The sequence below is a fragment of the Ictidomys tridecemlineatus genome, unplaced genomic scaffold, assembly GCF_052094955.1.
Source record: "Ictidomys tridecemlineatus isolate mIctTri1 unplaced genomic scaffold, mIctTri1.hap1 Scaffold_335, whole genome shotgun sequence".
NCBI lineage: Eukaryota > Metazoa > Chordata > Mammalia > Rodentia > Sciuridae > Ictidomys > Ictidomys tridecemlineatus.
This window is the reverse complement of record NW_027522397.1, coordinates 312,842-334,282: the sequence shown is the minus strand read 5'-3', so window position 1 is coordinate 334,282 and position 21,441 is coordinate 312,842. Positions and strand designations below refer to the sequence as shown.

Sequence of the window (21,441 nt, the reverse complement as noted above, 5' to 3'; positions counted from 1 at the left end):
CCTGGCCGGAGCCTCGCCTGGCCGGAGCCTCGCCTGGCCGGAGCCTCGCCTGGCCGGAGCCTCGCCTGGCCGGAGCCTCGCCTGGCCGGAGCCTCGCCTGGCCGGAGCCTAGCCTGGCCGGAGCCTGGCCGGAGCCTGGCCGGAGCCTGGCCGGAGCCTGGCCGGAGCCTGGCCGGAGCCTCGCCTCGCCTCTCCGGAGCCTCGCCTCGCCTCTCCGGAGCCTCGCCTCGCCTCTCCGGAGCCTCGCCTCGCCTCTCCGGAGCCTCGCCTCGCCTCTCCGGAGCCTCGCCTCGCCTCTCCGGAGCCTCGCCTCGCCTCTCCGGAGCCTCTCCGGAGTCCCGAGGAAGTTCCAGCCTGCTTTGTTTCCCGGAGATGGTTCCTCGACTTTGTAGAGACTGCCGAAAGAAGAAGAAATGGTTGAGGATCTGCTGGGGTCTGCTGCAGCCCTGTGTGGAATGGCCCGCCATGAAGAGCTAGGACTTCTCTCTGCTGCCGAGGCCTCCCTGCCCCTCGCGGGCAGCGCCTACCTGCCAGCAGAAGCCATGGAGCTTCGTCTTCGAACTCCGGTTTCAAAGGTATTGTTATATTTTAGATAATTAGTCTAAATATTGAAATTTGTTAATTTTAATTTCCAATAGTGAAAATTATGAGATTTATAAAGAATAGAAAATTATTTCCCACAGTTCTGGAGGTAAGAAGCCAGAAAAAGTCTGTCCCAATAGTTGAGTCATCATTTGGCAGAAAAGTGGGAGAGAGTATACCCACTCTTAAAAGCCCTTTTACTTTCCATTCATTTGATGTTGATTTGAGTGTTATTAAATATGATTTTATTAATTTTCACTTATTGGTTGTTTAAATTATAAAATCCGTTTTAAAGATTTTTTTAAGTTGTTAATGGACTGTTTATTTTGTTTATATGCGGTACTGAGAATTAAACCCGGTTCCTCACACATACTAGGCAAGTGCTCTACCACTGAGCCACAACCCTGGCGTTTTTTTTGGTGTTAAGTTTTGTGAGTTCTGCATATATCCTAGGGATTAATGCTCTGAGGTGCATGTGGGGAAGATTCTCCCATTCTGTAGGCTCTCTTTTCACATTATTGATTGTGTCCTTTGCTGAGAATATACTTTTTAGTTTGAATCTATCCTGTTTATTAATTATTGAATTTACTTCTTGGAATATAGGAGTCTCCTTAAGGAAGTCAGGTCTTAGGCTGTCATAGTCAAGATGTGGGCCTACCTTTCCTTCTATTAGGCACAGGTAGTCTGTTCTAGTGCCTAAATTTTGATTCATTTTCAATTGAGTTTTGTCAAGAGTGAGAGAGAGGGCTTTACTTTCTGTTTTGTTTTATGTGGCTTTACAATTTTCCCTGCACCACTTGTTGAATAGACTTTTTAAATTTAATGTATGTTTTTGGTGCCTTTGTCTAGTATGATATAACGGTATTTTGTGAGTTTGTCTCTGTGTCTTCTGTTCTGTACCGTTCATTGGTCTCTCTGTTGTTTTGGTGCCAATGCAATGCTGTTTTTTGTTACCGTGGCTCTGTAGTACAGTTTAAGCTATACTATTATGGTGTGTCTTACTTCACTCTTCTTGCTAAGTATTGCTTTGGCTATTCTGAATCTTATTTTTCCACATGAATTTCATGGTTGCTTTTTCTAGTTCTGTGAAGAATTGTCTTTGGGATTTTAATATGAATTCCATTAAAATTTATCCCCAAGCACAAATTAGTTAAAACTGAAAAAGAATCCCAGTTCACTATGGACCTGACAGCTATCTGGTCACTGGTGTCTGTTGAGCCAGCTACTATCTCCTGCACACTGGGTGGTGGCTAAGCTGAGGTTACTTGTTGCATTTCGGTGTTAATGGTGTCTTAGAGTTGAGTCTACTCTGCATGTTGGTGCTGACTTCTAGATTCAGGCACACTTTTGCCACCACACAACCTGGGATACTTTTCTGGTTTTTTTAAACTTAAATGTGTCTGAAAATTTCTTTGGGTCCTTTAACCACTTTGCTTGATCAACGTCTGTGTGCTAGGCACTACACTAGGTGTGGAGTACAGAGTGAATAGGCCAAGTCCTTGCCATGGCACTCAATGAAGTTTGTAGGATAATCATAGCATCTATATCTACCTCAATGTTACTGTGAAACTTAGAAGACGGTATGTCTGTTAATAACTGCAGTGCTGAGGACTGTAATATTGTTGAGGAAATTCACAGACGATTTCATCAGGCACCACCTTGTTTTTGTCTGGGAAGTCAGAGCAATATAAAGTTGTTACTTTTTCTGTAATAAAAACAGACATTGTTTTATTAGTTACACATGACAGTACAATTCTCTGGACAATTCGTACATTTGAATCAAATGGGGTATAATTTCTCATTTTTCTGATTGTACAGGTTGCAGACTCACATTGGTCATACACTCACCTATATATACATACAGCAATAATGTCTATTTTATTCTGCTGCCCTTCCTATCCCCCCTTCCCCCCTCCCCTGAAATCTCTCTACCCCATCTAATGTGATATACTTCCTTTTTTTTTTCTCCTCGCAACATCATACATGTATTCTGTATAATGATGAGGGTCTCCTTCCATCTTCCGTGCAATTCCCCTTCTCCCTCTTTTTCCCTTCCACCTCTCTTTCCTATTTAGTGGTAACCTTCTTCTCAATGCTCTTCCTCCCTATCCCATTTTGAGTCACATCCCTTATATCAGAGAAGACATTCGGCATTTGTTTTTTAGGGATTGGCTAACTTCACTTAGCATAATCTGCTCTAATGTCAACTATTTCCCTGTAAATGCCATGATATTGTTATTTTTAGTGCTGAGTAATATTCCATTGTGTATAAATGCCACATTTTTTTATCCATTCATCTATTGAAGGGCATCTAGTTTGGTTCCACAGTCTAGCTACTGTGAATTGTGCTGCTATAAACATTGTGGCTGTGTCCCTGTAGTATTCTCTTTTTAGGTCTTTTGGCTATAGTCCGAGAAGGGGAATAGCTTGGTCAAATGGTGTTTCCATTCCCAGATTTCCAAGGAATCTCCATACTGCTTTCCAAATTGGCTGCACCAATTTGCAGTTCCACCAGCAATGCATGAGTGTACCTTTTTTCCCACATCCTCCCCAGCACTTATTGTTGCTTGACTTCATAATGGCTGTTATTCTTATTGAAATGAGATGGTATCTTAGAGTAGTTTTGATTTGCATTTTTCTATTTGCTAGAGATGGTGAGCATTTTTCATGTATTTGTTGATTGATTGTATATCCTCTTCTCAGAAGTATCTTTTCAGGTCCTTGGCCCATTTGTTGATTGGTTAATTTAATTTTTGTTGTTGTTTTAAATGTTTGAGTTCTTCCTATACTCTAGAGATTAGAGCTCTATCTGATGTGAGGGGTAAAAATTTGTTTCCAGGATGTAGGCTCCCTATTCTCCTCACATATTATTTCTCTTGCTGAGAAAAAAAACTTTTTAGGTTGAATTCATCCCATTTTTTGATTCTTGTGCTTTAGGTGTCTTATTAAGGAATTTGGGGCCTGCCCCCACATGAGAAAAACAGACATTTAACACAGTTTATATCTGAAACCTGTGAATTTCAGGGATCCCTGTGAGTTGCCTGTCTCCAGGTCAGACACACAGTTCTGTGCTTACTCAGTACAGGCTTGGAGACCCTTGAAGCTTCTCCTATAACCATGAGAGCCAGTGCTTCATAGTCGGTGGCAAATTCCGAGTCTCCAGCTCACATAGATGACATATCCCTATGGTGCTGACTTCCCCCCAATCAGTTCATCTCCTGCCTTCACATACTCACTGGCTGCCATTTAGCTGGAAGGCCCTGTTCCATGATGGGAATGTTCTAGACTTTGCCTTAATTGTTCAGAGCTCTTGGAGAGGGGCCTGGCCTTTCCTAATCCCCAGAACAGTGTGTCCTCTTCATGGTCCTGTTATTACTGGCTGTGAGTGTGCTTTTTGCAGATGGTGGTGTACTGCAAGCTCATACCAGATTCATTTTGTGTCCTCTTCCTTATAGCACTTAGCAAGGTGCTGAGAGTTGGTCTGAAAAATGACCCAAAACTTCATGACCATATGGTTAGGAAAACCTAGGGGTTGGAGGCAATGATAGTCTGGAGAGAAACCAATTCCTCCTAGGGAAACACATGCACAATCAAACTTCATTTTAGTAAAACAACATCCTGCACACTAAAACCAAGTAATTCTGGATGGATTTCGGAGAGTTAAAAAAATGAAGGGAAAACAGAAGTAGAACATAAAATTGAATAGTTTTTCAATTTCTGCTTGGGATCCGGTTGTCACTGTCAGATCACACTGTGCTCTAGCTGGGGATCATGAATATATCACATGAAGTGAGAGATGTAGAAACACATATTCAGTTATTTGTCTTGTTGCGACACAGCACATTTCCTTAGTCTTTTATGAGGGAAAAATTACACATTTCCTTTAAATATTGCTCCTAATGAATGCTATGCTAAGGCTGTTCTGCCTCAGCCAATAAAGACCTGGGCTTTGTTCAGAGGGTCCCAGATTTTTAGAAAAAGGCTAAGCAGCAGAGAGAGAGACACATATCAAATCAGTTGTCAGAACAGGACTCCACCATGACTGTAAATATTGAGCAATCACTTCTGGTTCTGTGATTTAGTATCTGTGCTGCCTCTGCATCTGGTGGTCTCTAACTGATAAGCTGGCTTTTGACATTGGCCTGCATGAGGACACCACAGGTGAAGACTTGGGGATGGTGGAGAGCCTGGCTGGGGTTGGGTTGGACCATTGTGTGAGATGCCATGGAAGATGCATTAGACCAATACCTGGTGGGTAGAATCAGGAAAAAGTGCTTTCTTCTTGACATTGATAGAGGGAAGGAAGTCTGAATTTTTCCTAATGGCAATCCCCAGGTAATTAGTTGGATATTCAAACTAGGTTTCAAACTCTACTCTTTCATGAGTTTGGAGGGGAAAACTAGTACTTACTATTTAGCTTACTGGGTGTTAACTATCATAGTGTGCACTGGTTAGTTTATAAAATATCACTGCATATCTCTCATTTTAATCAGATTTTAAGTTTACACATGTAAAGTCCTCAATGTCAACATACAAACAAAATAGAGAATGAGAACCTCCTTCATTTCTCTGACCATAGGCCATTGTGCTGAATTTAATATCTGTTAAGGAGATACGCATTTCCATATTTTTGAAACAAATATAGGTATATATTAACATACTTATACTTTTGGAAAGTCAAAATAAGAGAACTCTTCTCAGTTCTCTGAGGATTTAGACTTAATTGATAAACTCAGAACCACATTTAAATAAATAAATAAAATTAAGGCTCATTGGCAAATAAATAAATAAATGAAAACCAATAGCATACATTTTCTGGAATGCTATTGCACAGTAAAGTGGTGAGTATTGATAACATTTAGATATGGTATATTTCAACAAGGTGGAAGAAAAGATCCCACATGTTTTCACCATATAAAAAGGGGAAATGTTTAAGGAGGTGGGTGTCTAACCTGATATAAACATTGTACCTTATTTGGTGTATCAAATCATCACATGGTACTCTATAAATACATAGAATTTTTACATTTTATATATCAGCGACAAATTTAAAATATTTTCCATATTCTCTGAAGTTTTGTAAACAAAACATGATTAAAAAGTTATTTATTAATAAATAACTTCTGAGAATCCTAGGCACTCTCATTTCATTTTCCATAGGCTCAGTAATACTTCTGTATTTTCTCTAGGCTTTTGGTATTCTCATCTAATATATTTTGGCACACTGTTAAATGAAATTAAAGTGAAGGTTGCTCTTCAGCAGACATATAAGACAGGTTCTGGAGATTGTGTTCCTATGATAAGATGTTAAGATGATACAGTAAGTCCCTTCCCCTGCATCAGATCCCTTGTGATACTCTGCACCCCCATAGATCTACTTTTACTGAATTACTGGATTATTTATTGTATTTGTTGTCTGCTTCTCTTCATCAGAATGGCACCCACAAGGCAGGTGACTATTTTTCTTGTTTATTGATGTATCATAAGCTACTGTGAAACAGTGGTTGGCAAATAAATAGTGGTTACAGTATAAATGGTTGTGTGAGTGAATGCAAAACTAACTACAACTCTAAAATGTGGATCTGGTGAATAAAGATAAGGAATTCTGCCAGGTGACCTGCAAGTAAGAGAGATTGTGTAAGGAAAGCGTCATGAAGCACAGGCTACATATTGATGCTAAGGATGCTTCAGAAATATTATTGGATTAGTCTTCATTGACTCATGCAAAATTAACTTTAACAGGAGATTTTCTACCTCAGGGGCAAGTCTTTTGGGATAAAGGTCAAGGCAAGGTGTATATCCCTATCTGAGCTACTCTTTTCTTTGGCTCTGAATGTAGATTTAAATGCAGAAGTACATGGAAAAGTAAATCCCCTTTTCTTAACAAATAAGATAACTGGGAATCAGCAGTTTCTTAAAGCAAACTTTTTCACTTTCCCCCTTTTCCCAAAGCAGCAGATTTCTGGTCTCACCAATCAACTAACCATGTGAGTTGGGGGAGGAGGCATCTGCATTTGTCACTGGGATCAGTTCCCTCACTCCCAGGGCAGGTGGCTACAGACTCCCCAGTCCCCACCCTGTAACAACTGAAGCTTCAGACAGCCTTCCTTCCAAGAGCACCTTCCCAGTGGGTGATCTGGTGACACAGGGGAACCAGGACTCTTCTGGGGTCTAGACTGACAGTTTCCCTGGACCAGGTAAATGCTGCCTGCTGGGCCCTGGCCAGGCATCCTCAGCTAATGGGATAACAGAAACAAAGTTACAGTCCCCTGTCAGGGACAAGAATGAAGGCCAGGGGAACTGGGGCTGTTATTGCTGCAAAGCAGATTTCTCTGACATCTCCCTGCATTTTGCTGTTTTTCCCCAGTGGTGACCAATAACATCCTAGGCTGAAAGAGTTTTGTATTGTCTGGTTGTGCAACAAAGGAAGGAGAAACAGAGGCCTGACCTTGTGTCTCCTATTTATTTCTTCAAAAAAAATTCTCTTGTTCTGCAAGGGATAGAATCCAGGGCCTCACATATGCCAGGCAAGTACTGTGCCCCTGAGCTCCACCCCGCTGCCATCTTATCTTTTTTTATGCTCCATTCAGTAGTCAGCAGCTGTGCTGGTTCTTACTTCCAGTGCATCCAGAACCTGGCCTCCACTCTATGCCTCCATTGCTCTGGCCTCCCTGGTCAAGCTGTGGCCTCTCCTGGTGCCTGGGATGACCCCAGTGGGCTCTTGGCTTCTCCACCTCTAGATTTCTATCTGTAGGAAAAGACCAGTGGAGGGTATACTTCCAATCCTTTCCTTTTTAAATGAAGCACTGCCACTACTAAAGTTTGAATCTGGAATGATCCCTACAGGCCCAGGTGAGAAAGCTTTGATCACAGCCACAGGTGCTATTGGGAGGAAGTGGGATCTTTAAGGGGGAGGCTAGTGGGGAGCTTCCTGTTAAGGGCCTCCTTTCATGGGACTGAGGAATCCTGGTCTCTTAATTTCCCACTCTCTGCTTCCCAGCCACCATTAAGTGAGTCACTTGCCAGCATGCACTGCCAGGTAGATATGTGGTTTCACCCCAGGTCCAAGAACAACAGGGCAACCAACCACGGAGTGAAGCCTGCAAAAGTCAGCCAGAACATACCTGTGTCTTTTAAAGCTGATTACCTCATATATTTGTCACAGTAATGGAAGGCAATGAAAGTACAAAGCAGGGGAGGGGACCACAGAGAAAAAAAGTGTAACTTAGTGAAAAATTATGTGGAACACCCTAGAACCAAGTCAACAACAGCACCTTGTCAGCATCCCACATGGCTGCATCCTAGACCTAGTCCCTCCTTCCTCCGGAAGTAACCAGCACCAGGGCACACAAGCTCAAGGGCTAAGACAGACACCCCATACACCACTTGGTATGTCTTTGTGCAGTTCTTGGTTTGCAGGTTCTCCGCCCTGTGTGTCTTTTCCTTGGTCTCTTTGTTATAGTGGCAGGCCCTGGGATCCATGGACGTCCTCACATCTGGATTTTGCTAATTCATATTTAGAATATTGCACACATCTTTCTTTCTCTTTCTTCCATATCTCTTGCAAAATGGCAGCTGGATGTAGAGACCTGTTCAGAGTAATCTGTGATGCTGAAAAAAGTTCTGAATTTTAAAGTAGATATTGGGACCTGAGGCAAATAACATTAAAAACAAGATCATGATGCTAATGTCCACCAATTGAAGCTCACCAGGCTGTCACCTGTGGTCAGAGTCAGTTTACCTAGATTTCTGGTGGCTCCACAGCCACACAGAAGCATTTCAGAAAGAAACATGGAGCAGTGACCCTTAGAAGATTCTGTCTTTTATTCAATGACTCCACGATGTGAGTCAGGACAGGGGCAAGAAGTGAGGCAGCTTGGTGATTGAGCATCTTCAATCACTTTTGTACTTTTGTCTCAGGGGTGGGAAGATTACTGGAGAGTCACAGTCCATGTTGGTAAAGAGGTTGCTCGCTAAATGGCCATTTCCCCTTGTTCTGGGCAAACCTGGGGTAGGTAATGCCTGGTAAGAAAAAGGTTGGCTCCGTAATTTCTGTTGCCTCAGAGTCAGTTTTTGATATGACCACCATGTGGTCCTGCCTGAGGTTTTTGTTCTATTAGGAGTGCTTTTGTTGACTTGTGGAGATCATGGACGAGCCACCTATTATCAGGAAGGCCATTTCCCTTTCTCAGTTCCTTTCAGGGTTTAGATGAAAACAGCACTGACTTCTACCCATATAAAAGAGAAATTGATCCAAATTTCCAGGTTTTCTTGTGTCTCTAGTCAATTTACACATTAGTATAGATTTTTTTGACAAAGGCCCTTGTTCCCATGTAAACAAGTGCTCCACACATTACCCCAAGGCTGTGCTAAATACCACCATATATCCAAAGTAAAATGATGTTTGAAGTAAGCCATACATCTTTGTTTCAAAAAAAAATATTAGTAAAACGAATACGTGTAAACAGGGATTGAAGTTGATTCAGCAGAGAGAAAACTTGTCCACTGCCACCTATAATCCCATTTAGCAAGAAGTATGTGCACACAATATCACATAGATGGTAACAATGCAAAGGATGGCCAGAACCAGCATTATGAAGTCATAGACATAATAGATGTGAAAATGAAATACATTTCAATAAAGATAGAGCCAAAAGGTAAAATACTTCCCAGGCAAACAATAACTGCAGGCTACATAAAATATTTTTTCTCCAGTATAGGACAAGGCACAGCATTGGCACAACAAAGGAAGTTGGGCTGACCTAACAAATTTCAGCCAAGTATTATACCAATAAGATTTAGATTTTTGTTCCAAAAGGAATGGCTCTTGAAGCATGGTAATAAATAAATATAAAATTGAAGAAGGCCTGCAGCACACTGAAGCTGGGATAAGGAATGCCCCAGTGAACATCTGTTTTACCCATCTCCTTTCTCCTTGTCTAGCATACAGACTTCTTCCAAAATAATCATTCATTGGTGATGTAGCAGCATAGAAAAATATATAAATCTTCTATCATTGCAATAATAATAACAATGAGAAACACAGGAAATATCTGAAATCCAGAACCAAGTAGAGAGGAAAATATTAGCTGGTGTCTTGATGATCTAAATACATCTCCATGCACCTGTTTCTATCCATATCCATCTCCTAAGTCTATCCATGTCAGCCATTTCTTCATTACTGAACCAGACATAATCTTTCCTTAAGTTCTCATTAAAATCATTGAAACTAAGCCTATCAAGAAGATCACCATCCTGAAGGAGTTGAAAATTAAAAACCAATGAATCCCCTGTTGAAAAAAGGATGGATCACAAGATATTTGTGCAATCGTTCTTCAAATTTTACATCTGAATTTTTCCATTTTACCAAATATGACATCTGTATTTTGGTATTGGGAACAGTTTCACATTTCCTCCAACAATTAAATTTCCATTAAAATCTATTTCAAGCTTTTTGTAGGTCCAAAGATAACAAACTTGTACATTTTCATCTGCTTCACCAATAATACCCCATATTGCTAAATCAACTATGTGCATCTGGTACCAGTAGTGAATTTTGATAGCATAAACAAAGGCATCTCTTTTCTTTATCAAAATCAATTTCACAGTAACTGGCTGGCATCACATCATCTTTAAATTTAATATCTAGACCACTAAATTCCATTTCAACTCCTTGAAATGTTTCTCCTAGAGCTTCATGGTAATGACTGTTACTTTTTTTGACCCCACACAGATTAGAAGTGAAAAGTACTTATATGTTTCGAGGCAATTTTGGAAGGGTCCAGCAGTTTTCATCCATAAGACAACTTCTTCTGTATCTTGAAACTGACTTTCCTGCCTTGCTCCAGTTCACCATTCTGAAAACCATCCAGTCCTAAGTGAAAGCCACTCCTAGAATTCTTAACATCCAATCTTGAATGTGAAAATGCAATTAAACCACCGATCAACTTTAGACCAAATGCAAGAGATTGTTTTGGGGCCAGGCCTTCCACTGGGAAACTGGAGACTTTAAGGTCAGAAGTGGCCTAAAAGACTACCATATGGAGCCTCTGCTGGGAACATGTGTTGATGCTCCTCTGCCTGGGCCCTGGGCAGCAGCAGCAGCAGTGCAGCAGAAGCTGACAGGCCAGGAGCGCCCTGCAGAGGCCTCATCCTGAGCGCTCATGCCTGACTGGCCCATCAATTGCTCTGCCTTTGGTGTTTGTGCGGCAGTGATTCGCATCCACAGGACACTGGCAGACTCAAGGCCTGGGCCCAGCTGCTCTGCTGATGCCCCTGCCTTAACAGCTCCTGTGCCGCCCTCCTGATCCTGCCAGCCTCTTTCTCTGACTCAGCCACAACAGCATTGTGCAGATTTAAGTGAGTTTTTGAAAAATGCTTATCCCACCCCCAAAAGATAAAAAATTCATAGGGACAAGGATATCACTTGTTCTCAATTTGAATCTCCCCCACACCAGGCATAGAGCTTGCCAAAGGTGACTATATTTTTTGAAAGAATATATAAATAAATTTCTTTCAAATAGGTGAAATAAAAAGTAAATGAAGAAGTAATGAGTTGAGTGGAGTCAAGGAAGTAATTTTAAGAATGCTGTAGAGGGAGGGGTTGACAAAAGACTGAAGACTGGACCATGCGCCCTGATTGACAGACTGTTGGATCCTAGTGCCCCACAGTGCCCAGGAGCTGATCAAGGATAGGAAGCATTCATCACAAGACCTGATGGGGAGTCTTTCCCTGATTGTGTAGTTGGCTGCGATCTATTAGCTTACTTTGGATTCTAGTTCCATACTGTGTATATAGTAATTGTGTGACAAGCCAGAGACCATCTGTCACACAATTACTATATGTGCAAAGACTGGTTTTCAGACTGGATGGTTTTCAGTATGTGCAAAGCATGTGAGCATTAAATAAAGGCTGTTTTCATTTCTTCAGCTCCCTGTGCAGTTCTTTAGCATAATAGAAGATAGATAAGGAAAGCAGACAAACAGACATTTTAAAGCAGATTTTCAGAGTGGTCATCAATATATCATTATTGTAATTCTTCAAAGTTCTTGGTATTTTTTAATTGTATATCCATCAGGAACAAATCTAAGCTTATTTGTCTAAGGTAAGGAATTAAGGAATTTGTTTTTGCCTCTTATTTACTAAACTTTTTTAAAAGTCCAAGTTTTTAGAAAACATTTATTCACATGTCAGGCTTGATGTTGGGGTTACTAAGATAAAAAAAATTGATTTTTATCCCCAGGAAGTTCATTGTACATGGGAAATAGAGATGCACAAACCATGCATTTCTTTACACTGTGATAAGTAATATAATAGAGGTATTCACACAACGTATAAAATTGCAAACAAAGGCTAGAGGCATTTTATTTAGCTTCAAAATTGACTTTGGCAAAGGAGATTTTGTAAGGCAACTGTAAGAGTTTCTTTGTTTGAAGGAAAAGAAAATAGGAATCAGAGGGTGTGTGTGTGTGTGTGTGTGTGTGTGTTTGCAGTATCTTCATGGGGGGGTATAATTGGTATTTCAAGTGTGTTCAAAGCATGTGAAAGGTCATTAAGATTTCATATAGCAGTTTCTCACTTTTCATTCTATATAGCATTTCTGTTTAGTAATCATTGATGAGATGCTGTGGCAGACAAACCGGGGCCATAATGACTCTTTATTCTAAGGATAACGTGAACCCACTGGATTTTATTCAGAATTGCTTCTTAGCTTTTCTTTTTCCTTTCCTCTTTCTTTCTTTACACCACATACTCTTGTTCAATATTCACAAAAAGAATATGGCCTCCTTTAAAAGATTTTGACAATTCTAAATAAACATTATAAAACAATTATGATTTTGTCGATAATATTTTCCCAGTTACTCTATGGTGAATGATTTATTTAATTAAAGATGTCACCCTCCTTTTACCATACCCCCCCAACTCTTAGATGAAATTGTTATATGATTTCTTTGCAGTCACTGTGTTGAAAATAAAAGATTTAGGATCAGTGTGGTTAGTGGATAGATAATTTTCAGAATGAACTTAGGGGATCTGTTAGGAGTTTACTGTGTACTTCACGTAAAAATGATAAATGCCTGAATTGAAATAGTAGTGGTAAGAGCAGAGAGAGCAGGGTTGGTATGGGAGATACTTAAAGAGGTTGGATCAATAGGACTGGGTCAAAGTTTGAATGTGGGTTGGAAAAGATAGAAATGTTCAAGTTGACTGCCCAGGTTCTGACTCAGCCTTTTGGGTAGAAGGTGACCATATTACAGTGTGTTGAAGGGTTAGGTTCAGAAATAAGATAGGAAAAATTCTGAGTGTACCTGGGAATCTATTGATTTAGAGATGGATAATGTATAAAGTATATGGACATATTGACTGTAGCTCAAGAGAGAGATCTGATAGGCAAACAAAGATTTGAAGCTCATTGCTGAACAGACAGTAGTTGAAGTTATAGGATTGACTAAAATGTTCCAGGACAAAGTTAACTGGGATCATAAGAAGAAAATCCCATATTTACAGGGAGGAGGAAAAATAAAACCTGAAGGATACTAAACAGAATATCAGTGTAGTAGGAATTAAAGAAAATTATCAGAATCTTGGGAGATGATAGAGAAAATAATTTTAAGATTTTAAGATTATTCAAGAAGAAGGAGTCAATGTTAAAAGTGATTAAGAAGTCAAGGGGGTTAACCTCTACAATTGTCCATTTAATTTTGATGTTAAAAAAGCATAATGGCCATCATGAGGTGGCATTTTAATTTTTTTCTTTTAAAAAAGTGATTTCATTTAGAAAGAGAAAACAGAACGAAACCAAAAGTATACTGATCACAAAAACATCTACTTAATTTTCTAAATGTTACAAAACCAATTGATCATTTTTATGAAAAGGAAGAGAAATGGGTGTATTTTATTTGCCACTTCCATATCATTATTTCAGTAAATTGTTGATTTTAGTAAATCCATATTACTAAAAATGACAAAACTGCCTTCTCAAATCTTTTTTTTCAGGACATTAGCTGTATTTTCTTTATTATGTTAAGGTATAATTCAGAATGTTATTTTCTAACATATTATTAACAATTCTAGATTCATGTCACAGGGGTTATAGTTTGAAATTTTTCATCAAACTATTAATTCATTTTAAAGCAACAGCAACCAAACCTTGTAGCATCTCTTACGTGATTCACCAAATTAATCAGCAATTAAAAACATCAAGGAAAATGTATTCCCAGAGTGAGAATCTGCTCTTTGATTCAGGTCTTCAAGTTTAACTTCTAAGTATGGGAGACAACATATACAAAGTTAAAATCTGGTGTCAATGAAGACAGGAAAGAGGAAGAAACTATAAAGTTTCTCCTCTATTCCCTAACAATATCTGGTAAACAACAGGTCAACAAGTATTTCAAATTAATGTGAACACAAAGCTCAAAATAGCTTTGGCAATACAGGAGAGCAGAGAAACCACTCAACTGTATGCCAAGGACAAAAAATCAGATGAGAGGGTACAGGTGAAAAAACTGGCAGCAGGAGTAACATTTTGAGATGAGGAAGGAAAGAGATGCTTCCCTGGATTTGCCCACATTCTGAAGCAGGATTGTGTGAGTTATGCTTCCTAGATTTGTAGCACTTACAACATGCATGGCTAGTAACTCTGGAGATGTTAAATCAATTATGTATTTAATCCCAGGTCTCAATAAATTATTTCCTCAATAAATAATCTCTTCAATTAACTAAAGAAGATTCCAAGAATACATAGCATTTCCTATGTGAGGGTATCCTTTGTGAATAAATACATGTCTTCTTATTTCTTTGGTCTCTGTTCACCCAAAGGGCAGAGACAAGACAGCTAAAATGGGATTTATTCTCTCAATAAATTTAGCATTAAGAGTCTTTAGCCTTCAGAACATCTACAGAGCAATGGAATTATCTAATTCATATTAGGAGGGACAGAAGATTGTGTCTCTATAGAGTCAGAGAGGCACTCTAGATACTTCAGAAAATTATAAGCAGAGAACTTTCCAAAATCTCCTATGAAGCTATATCTGGTAAATGTAATTTACTTTCTAATTGACTTAAAATATTTTCAATTGGGAAATGAATTAGAATGTATAACTAAATATTTCAATAATCTAGCACAATGCATGACTTTAAGACTTGGAAAATCACAGCACATGTCAATATAAGCACATGGACACACACATGATTTGTATATTTCATTTAGGATATGACATAAGGAAATGCAAGATTAAATTCTGACATGGAAAATTGTCAAGTCTTCATGAAATTACATGCAGTTGAAGAGATTTAGAAAAGGCTTCATGTCTTACTTGATGTGCATAAATAATTTTTGAAAGAACTGCAAAAAGATACATTGTAAAAGAGGCATAGCTCTAGAAAGTTTATTAAACCAATGATAGCCAAAGGATGCCAACAAAGAAAAAGTATTTCGATTTCTGTGATCCTAAAGAACATCCTAGTTATTATTAGAAATAATAAAACATTATTTCATAAGATTGATTCCCAGTTTTCCAAATGTGAGAGCTGTTGGGAACAAATTAAAAAGCATTAGAAAGTGCATCAAAATCTCTGTTTGGAATGAATAAAATTGACACTAGAGATGTTGAGGCAGTTTCTTAGCTCCTGCTTGTGAAACCCTGGCCACATATGGGTGACTCCTTTCTGACACCCAGCTCCTATCTATTATTCAACCAGATTCATAGGTTGTATGCTACCTAGAAAATAACCCTTCCCTTGCTCCACTTAACCAAAATCTTACATGTTTTCAGGTTGTTTCTGAAATGTCACCTGCTTCATAAAGCCTTTTCTAAATCTCTTCAACTGAACGTAATCTCTCCTTCCACTGCCCTTGTAAAGAATCTCACTTCTCACCTTGTGACATCCATTTGTGTTATTGCCCACACTCCTTTTCAACTTCCTAGAAGGAACACAGTTTCTTGTTGAGATATGTATTCTTTCTCCCCTTAGACCAACATCAGATAGATGGATAAACAGACAACTGATGCTCAAATATTTTATTTTTAATTCAATTAAATTACAGAGAGGAAAAGCAGGCAGGTATAAAAGGATTTTAAAGGACAGACAGAAGACACTTTGGCCAAAATGTTGTTTATCAGAAGTGTGCAAATGGGCCTAAATAGAAGGTATCCTGCCAGTCTATGGATGGACGAATTCTCTTTTGTCCACACATGTTTTTAATTTTTCACTCTTATCACCATGGCTTGTTTATTATATTTGTGTCTTACTCACTTGCTTCCTACAGTTGATTTTCACAATGGTCATGTGCCAGTTGGCTAGAGCATGAAATGTTTCTTTGTGGAAGTCAAAAGTGGTACAATTACAAGGTCATTTTATCTCTGCACTTTTAATCAACCATTTAATTCATCCTGATATTTGACTTTTGTGTACTTCCAACTCATGAACATAATTTTACTTCTGACTTTAGATCCCATTTTAGAAATGTCAGCTCTGAGTTTTGAGTATTATTCTTCTTGGCTCTCCTCACTCTGACTCTTTCAACCTTGGCATCCTCCTTTGTAAGATCATTTTAAGCATTTTTTATTGGATTAAATGTAAAGAAGAGCCAGGGCATGGTATAGAAGACAGTATTTGTGATTGCTTTTCAGTATTACTTAAGTTTTGAATTTTTTTTGTCATCTAGCTCTTCCCCTTTAGTTTGTCAGATGGCTATTTCTGTGCTAAGTGGTTCTGAAGTCTTTGTTAGGGACAGTTCTGTTTCTATAATGATCCCTTAAATCAAGTGCAATATAGAACATTCAAAGATGTGATTTTATCTTCTTCAATTACTCATTCACTCCAAATTCCAATATACAGTATATAAGTAAAACTTCACAGAATTAGTTAAAAGTCTTTACGTGATTAATTTCAAAGTACATGTAAATTTATTTCCATGGAATATCAAGATTAAAAAGATGATATTCTAGAAGGTAATATTGTGGTCCTAAAATAAACTTTGTATATTCTGAGATAGTCTATACCATAGCTTTCAAAAAAATTTAAAAAATGTGAATTGAATTAAGATTCAAAATACATTTTAGGAGGAGTAAATTATGCATTTAAAAACCATTATATGTCTACAGTAGAAAGGATGTGCATAACATTAATTTATTTTAAAATTAATTACATTTAATTAAAATATAGGAAAATATTTCATGATAAGAAAATTAATAATTTGAGAATAACCATTTTTCAATTTGATAAAGGTTGTCTCCAAGCAAACAAGCAAGAATAAAAACATGCACCACCAACAAACAAACAAATGATAAAAATACCTACAGCCAACCACACACCTAATGAGGAAACACTAACTGCTTTCCTTCTAGAATTAGGAATAAGGTATGTTCACTTTTTCACATGTTTTCAACTGAAGCAACTGAAGTTTTACTGAAGCTTCTATTTGAGAAAGTAAAGCAAAAAAGAAAGGAAGGAAAGAAAGAAGAAAGAAAGGAAGGAAGAAAGAAAGGAAGGAAGGAAGGAAGGAAGGGTATTTGCATAAGAAAGAAAGAATTCAAATTACTTTTATTTGCCCAGAAGATTGTCACTTATGGAGAAAAATTACATGGATTGCACAAATATACTTCAAAAATGAATAAGTTAGTTTACTATGATTGCAGGATACAAGATAAATATACAATAAAATTGCATTTAAGTTAGGCACAATTAGACATTGAAATAAAACAAAATAGCATACATAATAGTAAGTTATATATAGTTACAAACATACAAAAAGTCAATTATGAACAATTACCAACAAGACATTTAACTTAACTTTTACAGAAAGAAATGCCATTGAAGTAATGCTCAATATTTTTGTCATTTGGGAAATTTAAATATTAAAAACACAAGATTACAGACATTCCCATTAGAATTTCAAATAGTTAAAAATTAACAAAATGTGATAAAATGCAATCATTAATTTTTATGAGTTGGCAAGGAGAAAGGGAAGGGAGTAAATTTAAGGTATGTTAGGAAGCTTTTAGGTGTGATGGATTGATTTTCATCTTGACTGTATTTATGGTTTCATGGATGTATCTATGTTAATAATTAAGTTGACTACTAAACATATCCAGAGTGAATTAGTAGATATTTTCCAGCTAACCCTGATTTAGAATGCTCATTACAACGTTTACAGGTTTACAGCGAGAGACCAAGAACATATCTTCTTACCTCAAGAAGAATGATAAATTTATAAATCAGGAAAATCATACCTGAACATATATATGATATATTTATGTTTGGATATATGTTTGAATATAACAACTGGTTGTAAATAACACCCCTATTTTAGCTCTCTTCCCCCCTGCCATTTGAAAGATGCTCTCATGGATGTGTACACATGTCAAAATTTATCCACTGTACACTATAATAATTTCTATATATATGGAAATTCTCTTTTCTACTTATGCACAATTAATGAATTTGTGTGTGTGTCATATTTCATCAGTTTCTTTAAAGTTTGGAATTCTAATAGGTATGTAATGGTATCTTAATTTGTGTTTCTCAATTTGCAAAGGATGTTGAGACTTACTTCACACACTTCGTGTGTGTGTGTGTGTGTGTGTGTGTGTGTGTGTGTGTGTGTTGTGTATAATATATGTATTTTATATAGGTTTATGTATATGTATATATATGAATTAGGTTCAAAAATTGAACATTAAAATTAAATATTAAATTGCTTCCCTGGTAAAGTTAGAAAATACACACAAACATACATATTCATGTGACATAATTTTATAATTTTCAAAATGGGTCAAAACATAAACACACATATTTATGACACAAATTTATCGTTTTCAAAGGGTTTTGAAACATGACACCTATTTAACAAAGTTGTTTTGAAAATTAAATGAGTTAATGAAATTAAGATATTTAGAATATTATCTAAGCCCAAGGTAATTATTTAAATGCTATATATTCCTCCTGCTTACAATTGGTAGCTCTATGTAGCCATAATGATTTTTAAAATGCTATCAATAAATGTTGTAAAGAAATTTTAATCTTCCCCTGTTAATCCAATAATGTCAATTGGGTAAGTATTACTCTTAAAATCTGCCTCTCTAGATTAATATTTTAATATTCTAAATGTACCTAAATAATGCAAAAAATATATATTTTACATTTTCCTTCAATGGTAAGTTCTTTTGTATATCTATTCAATTCTTTTGTGATTTGTCAATCTACTCTATTGACTTTCCACTATGTAAGTTTAAATTATAAACAATTTTGACATAAATGAAATTGACCTTAGATCCTCTCATGATAGCAGGTCGAGATTCATCTGGCTAAAGTTTTTTTTTTCCTGGTGACACATCTGATCTGTTCACAGTGGAGCAAAAGAGGAAAAATTGATCTAGAAAAAATAATTATACCTTTTCAAAATGCTATTTGATTATTTAAAATTTGTTTTAATGTTTTTATTATCTAATATTGGAAGAGGTCATGTATAAGTAAAACAAAATTTACTTACAATATATAAACAATAGGGAGGCAGAAGAATAAACATCTATAGCTGTAAATCACAGTGTGACAATTTAAATATTTATGTTGCCATGATGACATCCTTAGTGCCTATTTAGAATCGTGATGGACATCTTAAAGAAATAAATATTTCTATCTTATTCAATGGGCATAGACTCACTCTCTCTCTGTATAATATATATGTACATATATGTACATGTAGTGTGTACTGGCATGCAAGTTTTATATGTGCATTTCTATAGAAAATCATAAGTAGACATAACTATGAATATTTTGTATATGTATGTAATATTTTACACTGTATTTATATACAATGTCTGATAATTAGCATATGTATGTTCAGGAATACATCTACATATACATATATATGCTCACACACATCATAGCTTTATTAATATTGTTCATAAACACAACTAGTAAAACACTATGAATTTACTGTGCATAGGCATGTAAAGTATATGTGAATGTTCTTTCACAATGTGCAAATTATAGATATTAAAATTGGTTAGGCAGGATTAAAGAAGTAAATGAGAATTGTTAAATGAGGATTTGGTCAATGCAAATTTTGTGAGCTGTACATAAATTTTGTAGACCTAATGATTTTTGAAAACCATTTCCAAGGCTGTTTATGGCTCATATGGAAATCTAAATGGAATCTTACAGGAACTGGATTAAGGAATTAAGCTCTTGTCAAATATTGCTGGTCTCTGCTTTTTAATTTTTCTTGCCCTCAGAGTTCTCTTGCCTTTAATACATGTTTATACTTTGTAGGCCAGAAGTGGAACTCTCTAGCTAATATTTTTTTCTTCCTATTGTGCAAAGAAATCTTCTTTAATGCTTACATGGTTATTTGAATTTTGTAGTAGAATGCTGTGCACTACAGTTTTGTTTTGAAATGAATGATCCTCTTTTTTTGTTTGTTTCAAGGTAAATGATTTTCTGCAGTTTTGTTGTGCATCCTTAGGAGACGACTCATCCCATTGCTTAGATGTAGAAGGGGATTTTTTTTTTAAATCACTGCTGTGAACAACTAACTGCTTGATCATCAATGTTCCTCTTTTTCTTCTCCTTCCCTTTGTAGTGGTCTTAGTCCGTGCCTGTCCTCCATGGCACATCAGGATTTGACAAACTGGTGCTACTCAGAGTGGAAGCAATGTATTCTTTGTTAGAAAAGTTCCCTCTTTCTCAGAAGTCACATAAACATCTTAGGAAGAATGGTTGATTAAATTGGCTCTGCCAGGAGTTATACTTATCTGAACACATACTTTCTTTGTGTAGGATTTGGAAATTCTACCCAAACCCCACATCCTTTCTCTATAGAAGGTAAAATTAGTCTTGATTTCTTCCTGTATGTGCAAGCTTTGTTCTTTGTGCAGTTTCCATAGAAAGAGTGATTTTCAGTATTCAGGTCTTATCTTTCAGTATGAAAACTTAGTTATTGTTCAGCATTTTTAAACTTCCAATTGGGCCTTTGTCTTCTAGACAGTAAGTAGAAAGTTGTACTTCATAAATGACATTTTACTTCATTATATCGTTTCTTCCACTAAGCCATAGGTTGTGCATACATTATAGTTAGGTGAAATATTTGCTTAGAAGATAGTAAAAATCAGCTGAAAAATGATGTGCTCACCTGCCGAGAGCCTATTCTAAGTGACTTTACTTTTCCTGTAACATTACAGAAAAACGACACTTGGTCTTCTTTAGGACTAGATCAAGGGGATTTTGGAAACCATAGGTTTCTCCAAATACAAGGCAGTGTCTGAACTAAAGGCATACAAAATACTTTTTTGATTGAGTGAATGAAGGGTCAAAAGCAGGAAGAAAAATTAACTTTTGGTTATTTTAAATATTATGAAAATAATTATATCTTAAGTTTACGTGAATGTATAATTTGGAAATGATTATTCTCCTCTATTAACTATTAAGCTTTTGTTGTATTTACACCTATTTTGGAAATTATTCCATAGAGCATGAAAATTAGGTTTTGTATACGTATTTAGAGATTGATTAACAAATTATAATAGATTTTTTAAAAATTATGCTTATTAACCCTGAAAGTCAATCATTGACATTTAAAAAACAATAGTATAAAAATTGTGAAAGGGACATTATTTGAAAGTGGAAGAAGGATTATAATTTTTCCAGGTTACCTTTATGGGGTATAAATGGAATATGTAATATTTTGAGAATACTTTGAATTCTGAAATTTTATCATGTCCAGGTTAGAAATATGCAATGCAATACTATCCTGTAGGTAGAAGCAGCAAGCTATAACTCTCAGTCAACCACACAATCACAAGGGTAAACTGTGGATGCCCCAGCTTACACTTTGTTCCAGCTTACACTGCATTTCT

At 36.9% G+C, this 21,441-nt stretch overlaps 1 protein-coding gene and 1 pseudogene across 4 annotated transcripts in view; one reads left to right on the top strand and one right to left on the bottom strand.

The window, feature by feature from the left end:
* The first annotated feature begins 293 nt into the window (after positions 1 to 293).
* LOC144373264 (transport and Golgi organization protein 1 homolog) overlaps positions 294 to 21,441 on the top strand; it is a 161,740-nt gene continuing 140,592 nt past the window's right edge. Inside the window, exon 1 of one of the 4 annotated variants that reach the window (XM_078036367.1) lies at positions 294 to 575. In XM_078036367.1, coding sequence (XP_077892493.1) covers positions 414 to 575 — 162 coding nt within the window. In that variant the 5' untranslated portion in view covers positions 294 to 413. The remainder of the gene's footprint in view (positions 576 to 21,441) is intronic. The other 3 variants (XM_078036369.1, XM_078036371.1, XM_078036372.1) reach the window with 3 other exon arrangements.
* LOC144373266 (transmembrane 9 superfamily member 3-like) lies at positions 8,862 to 10,734 on the bottom strand (annotated as a pseudogene).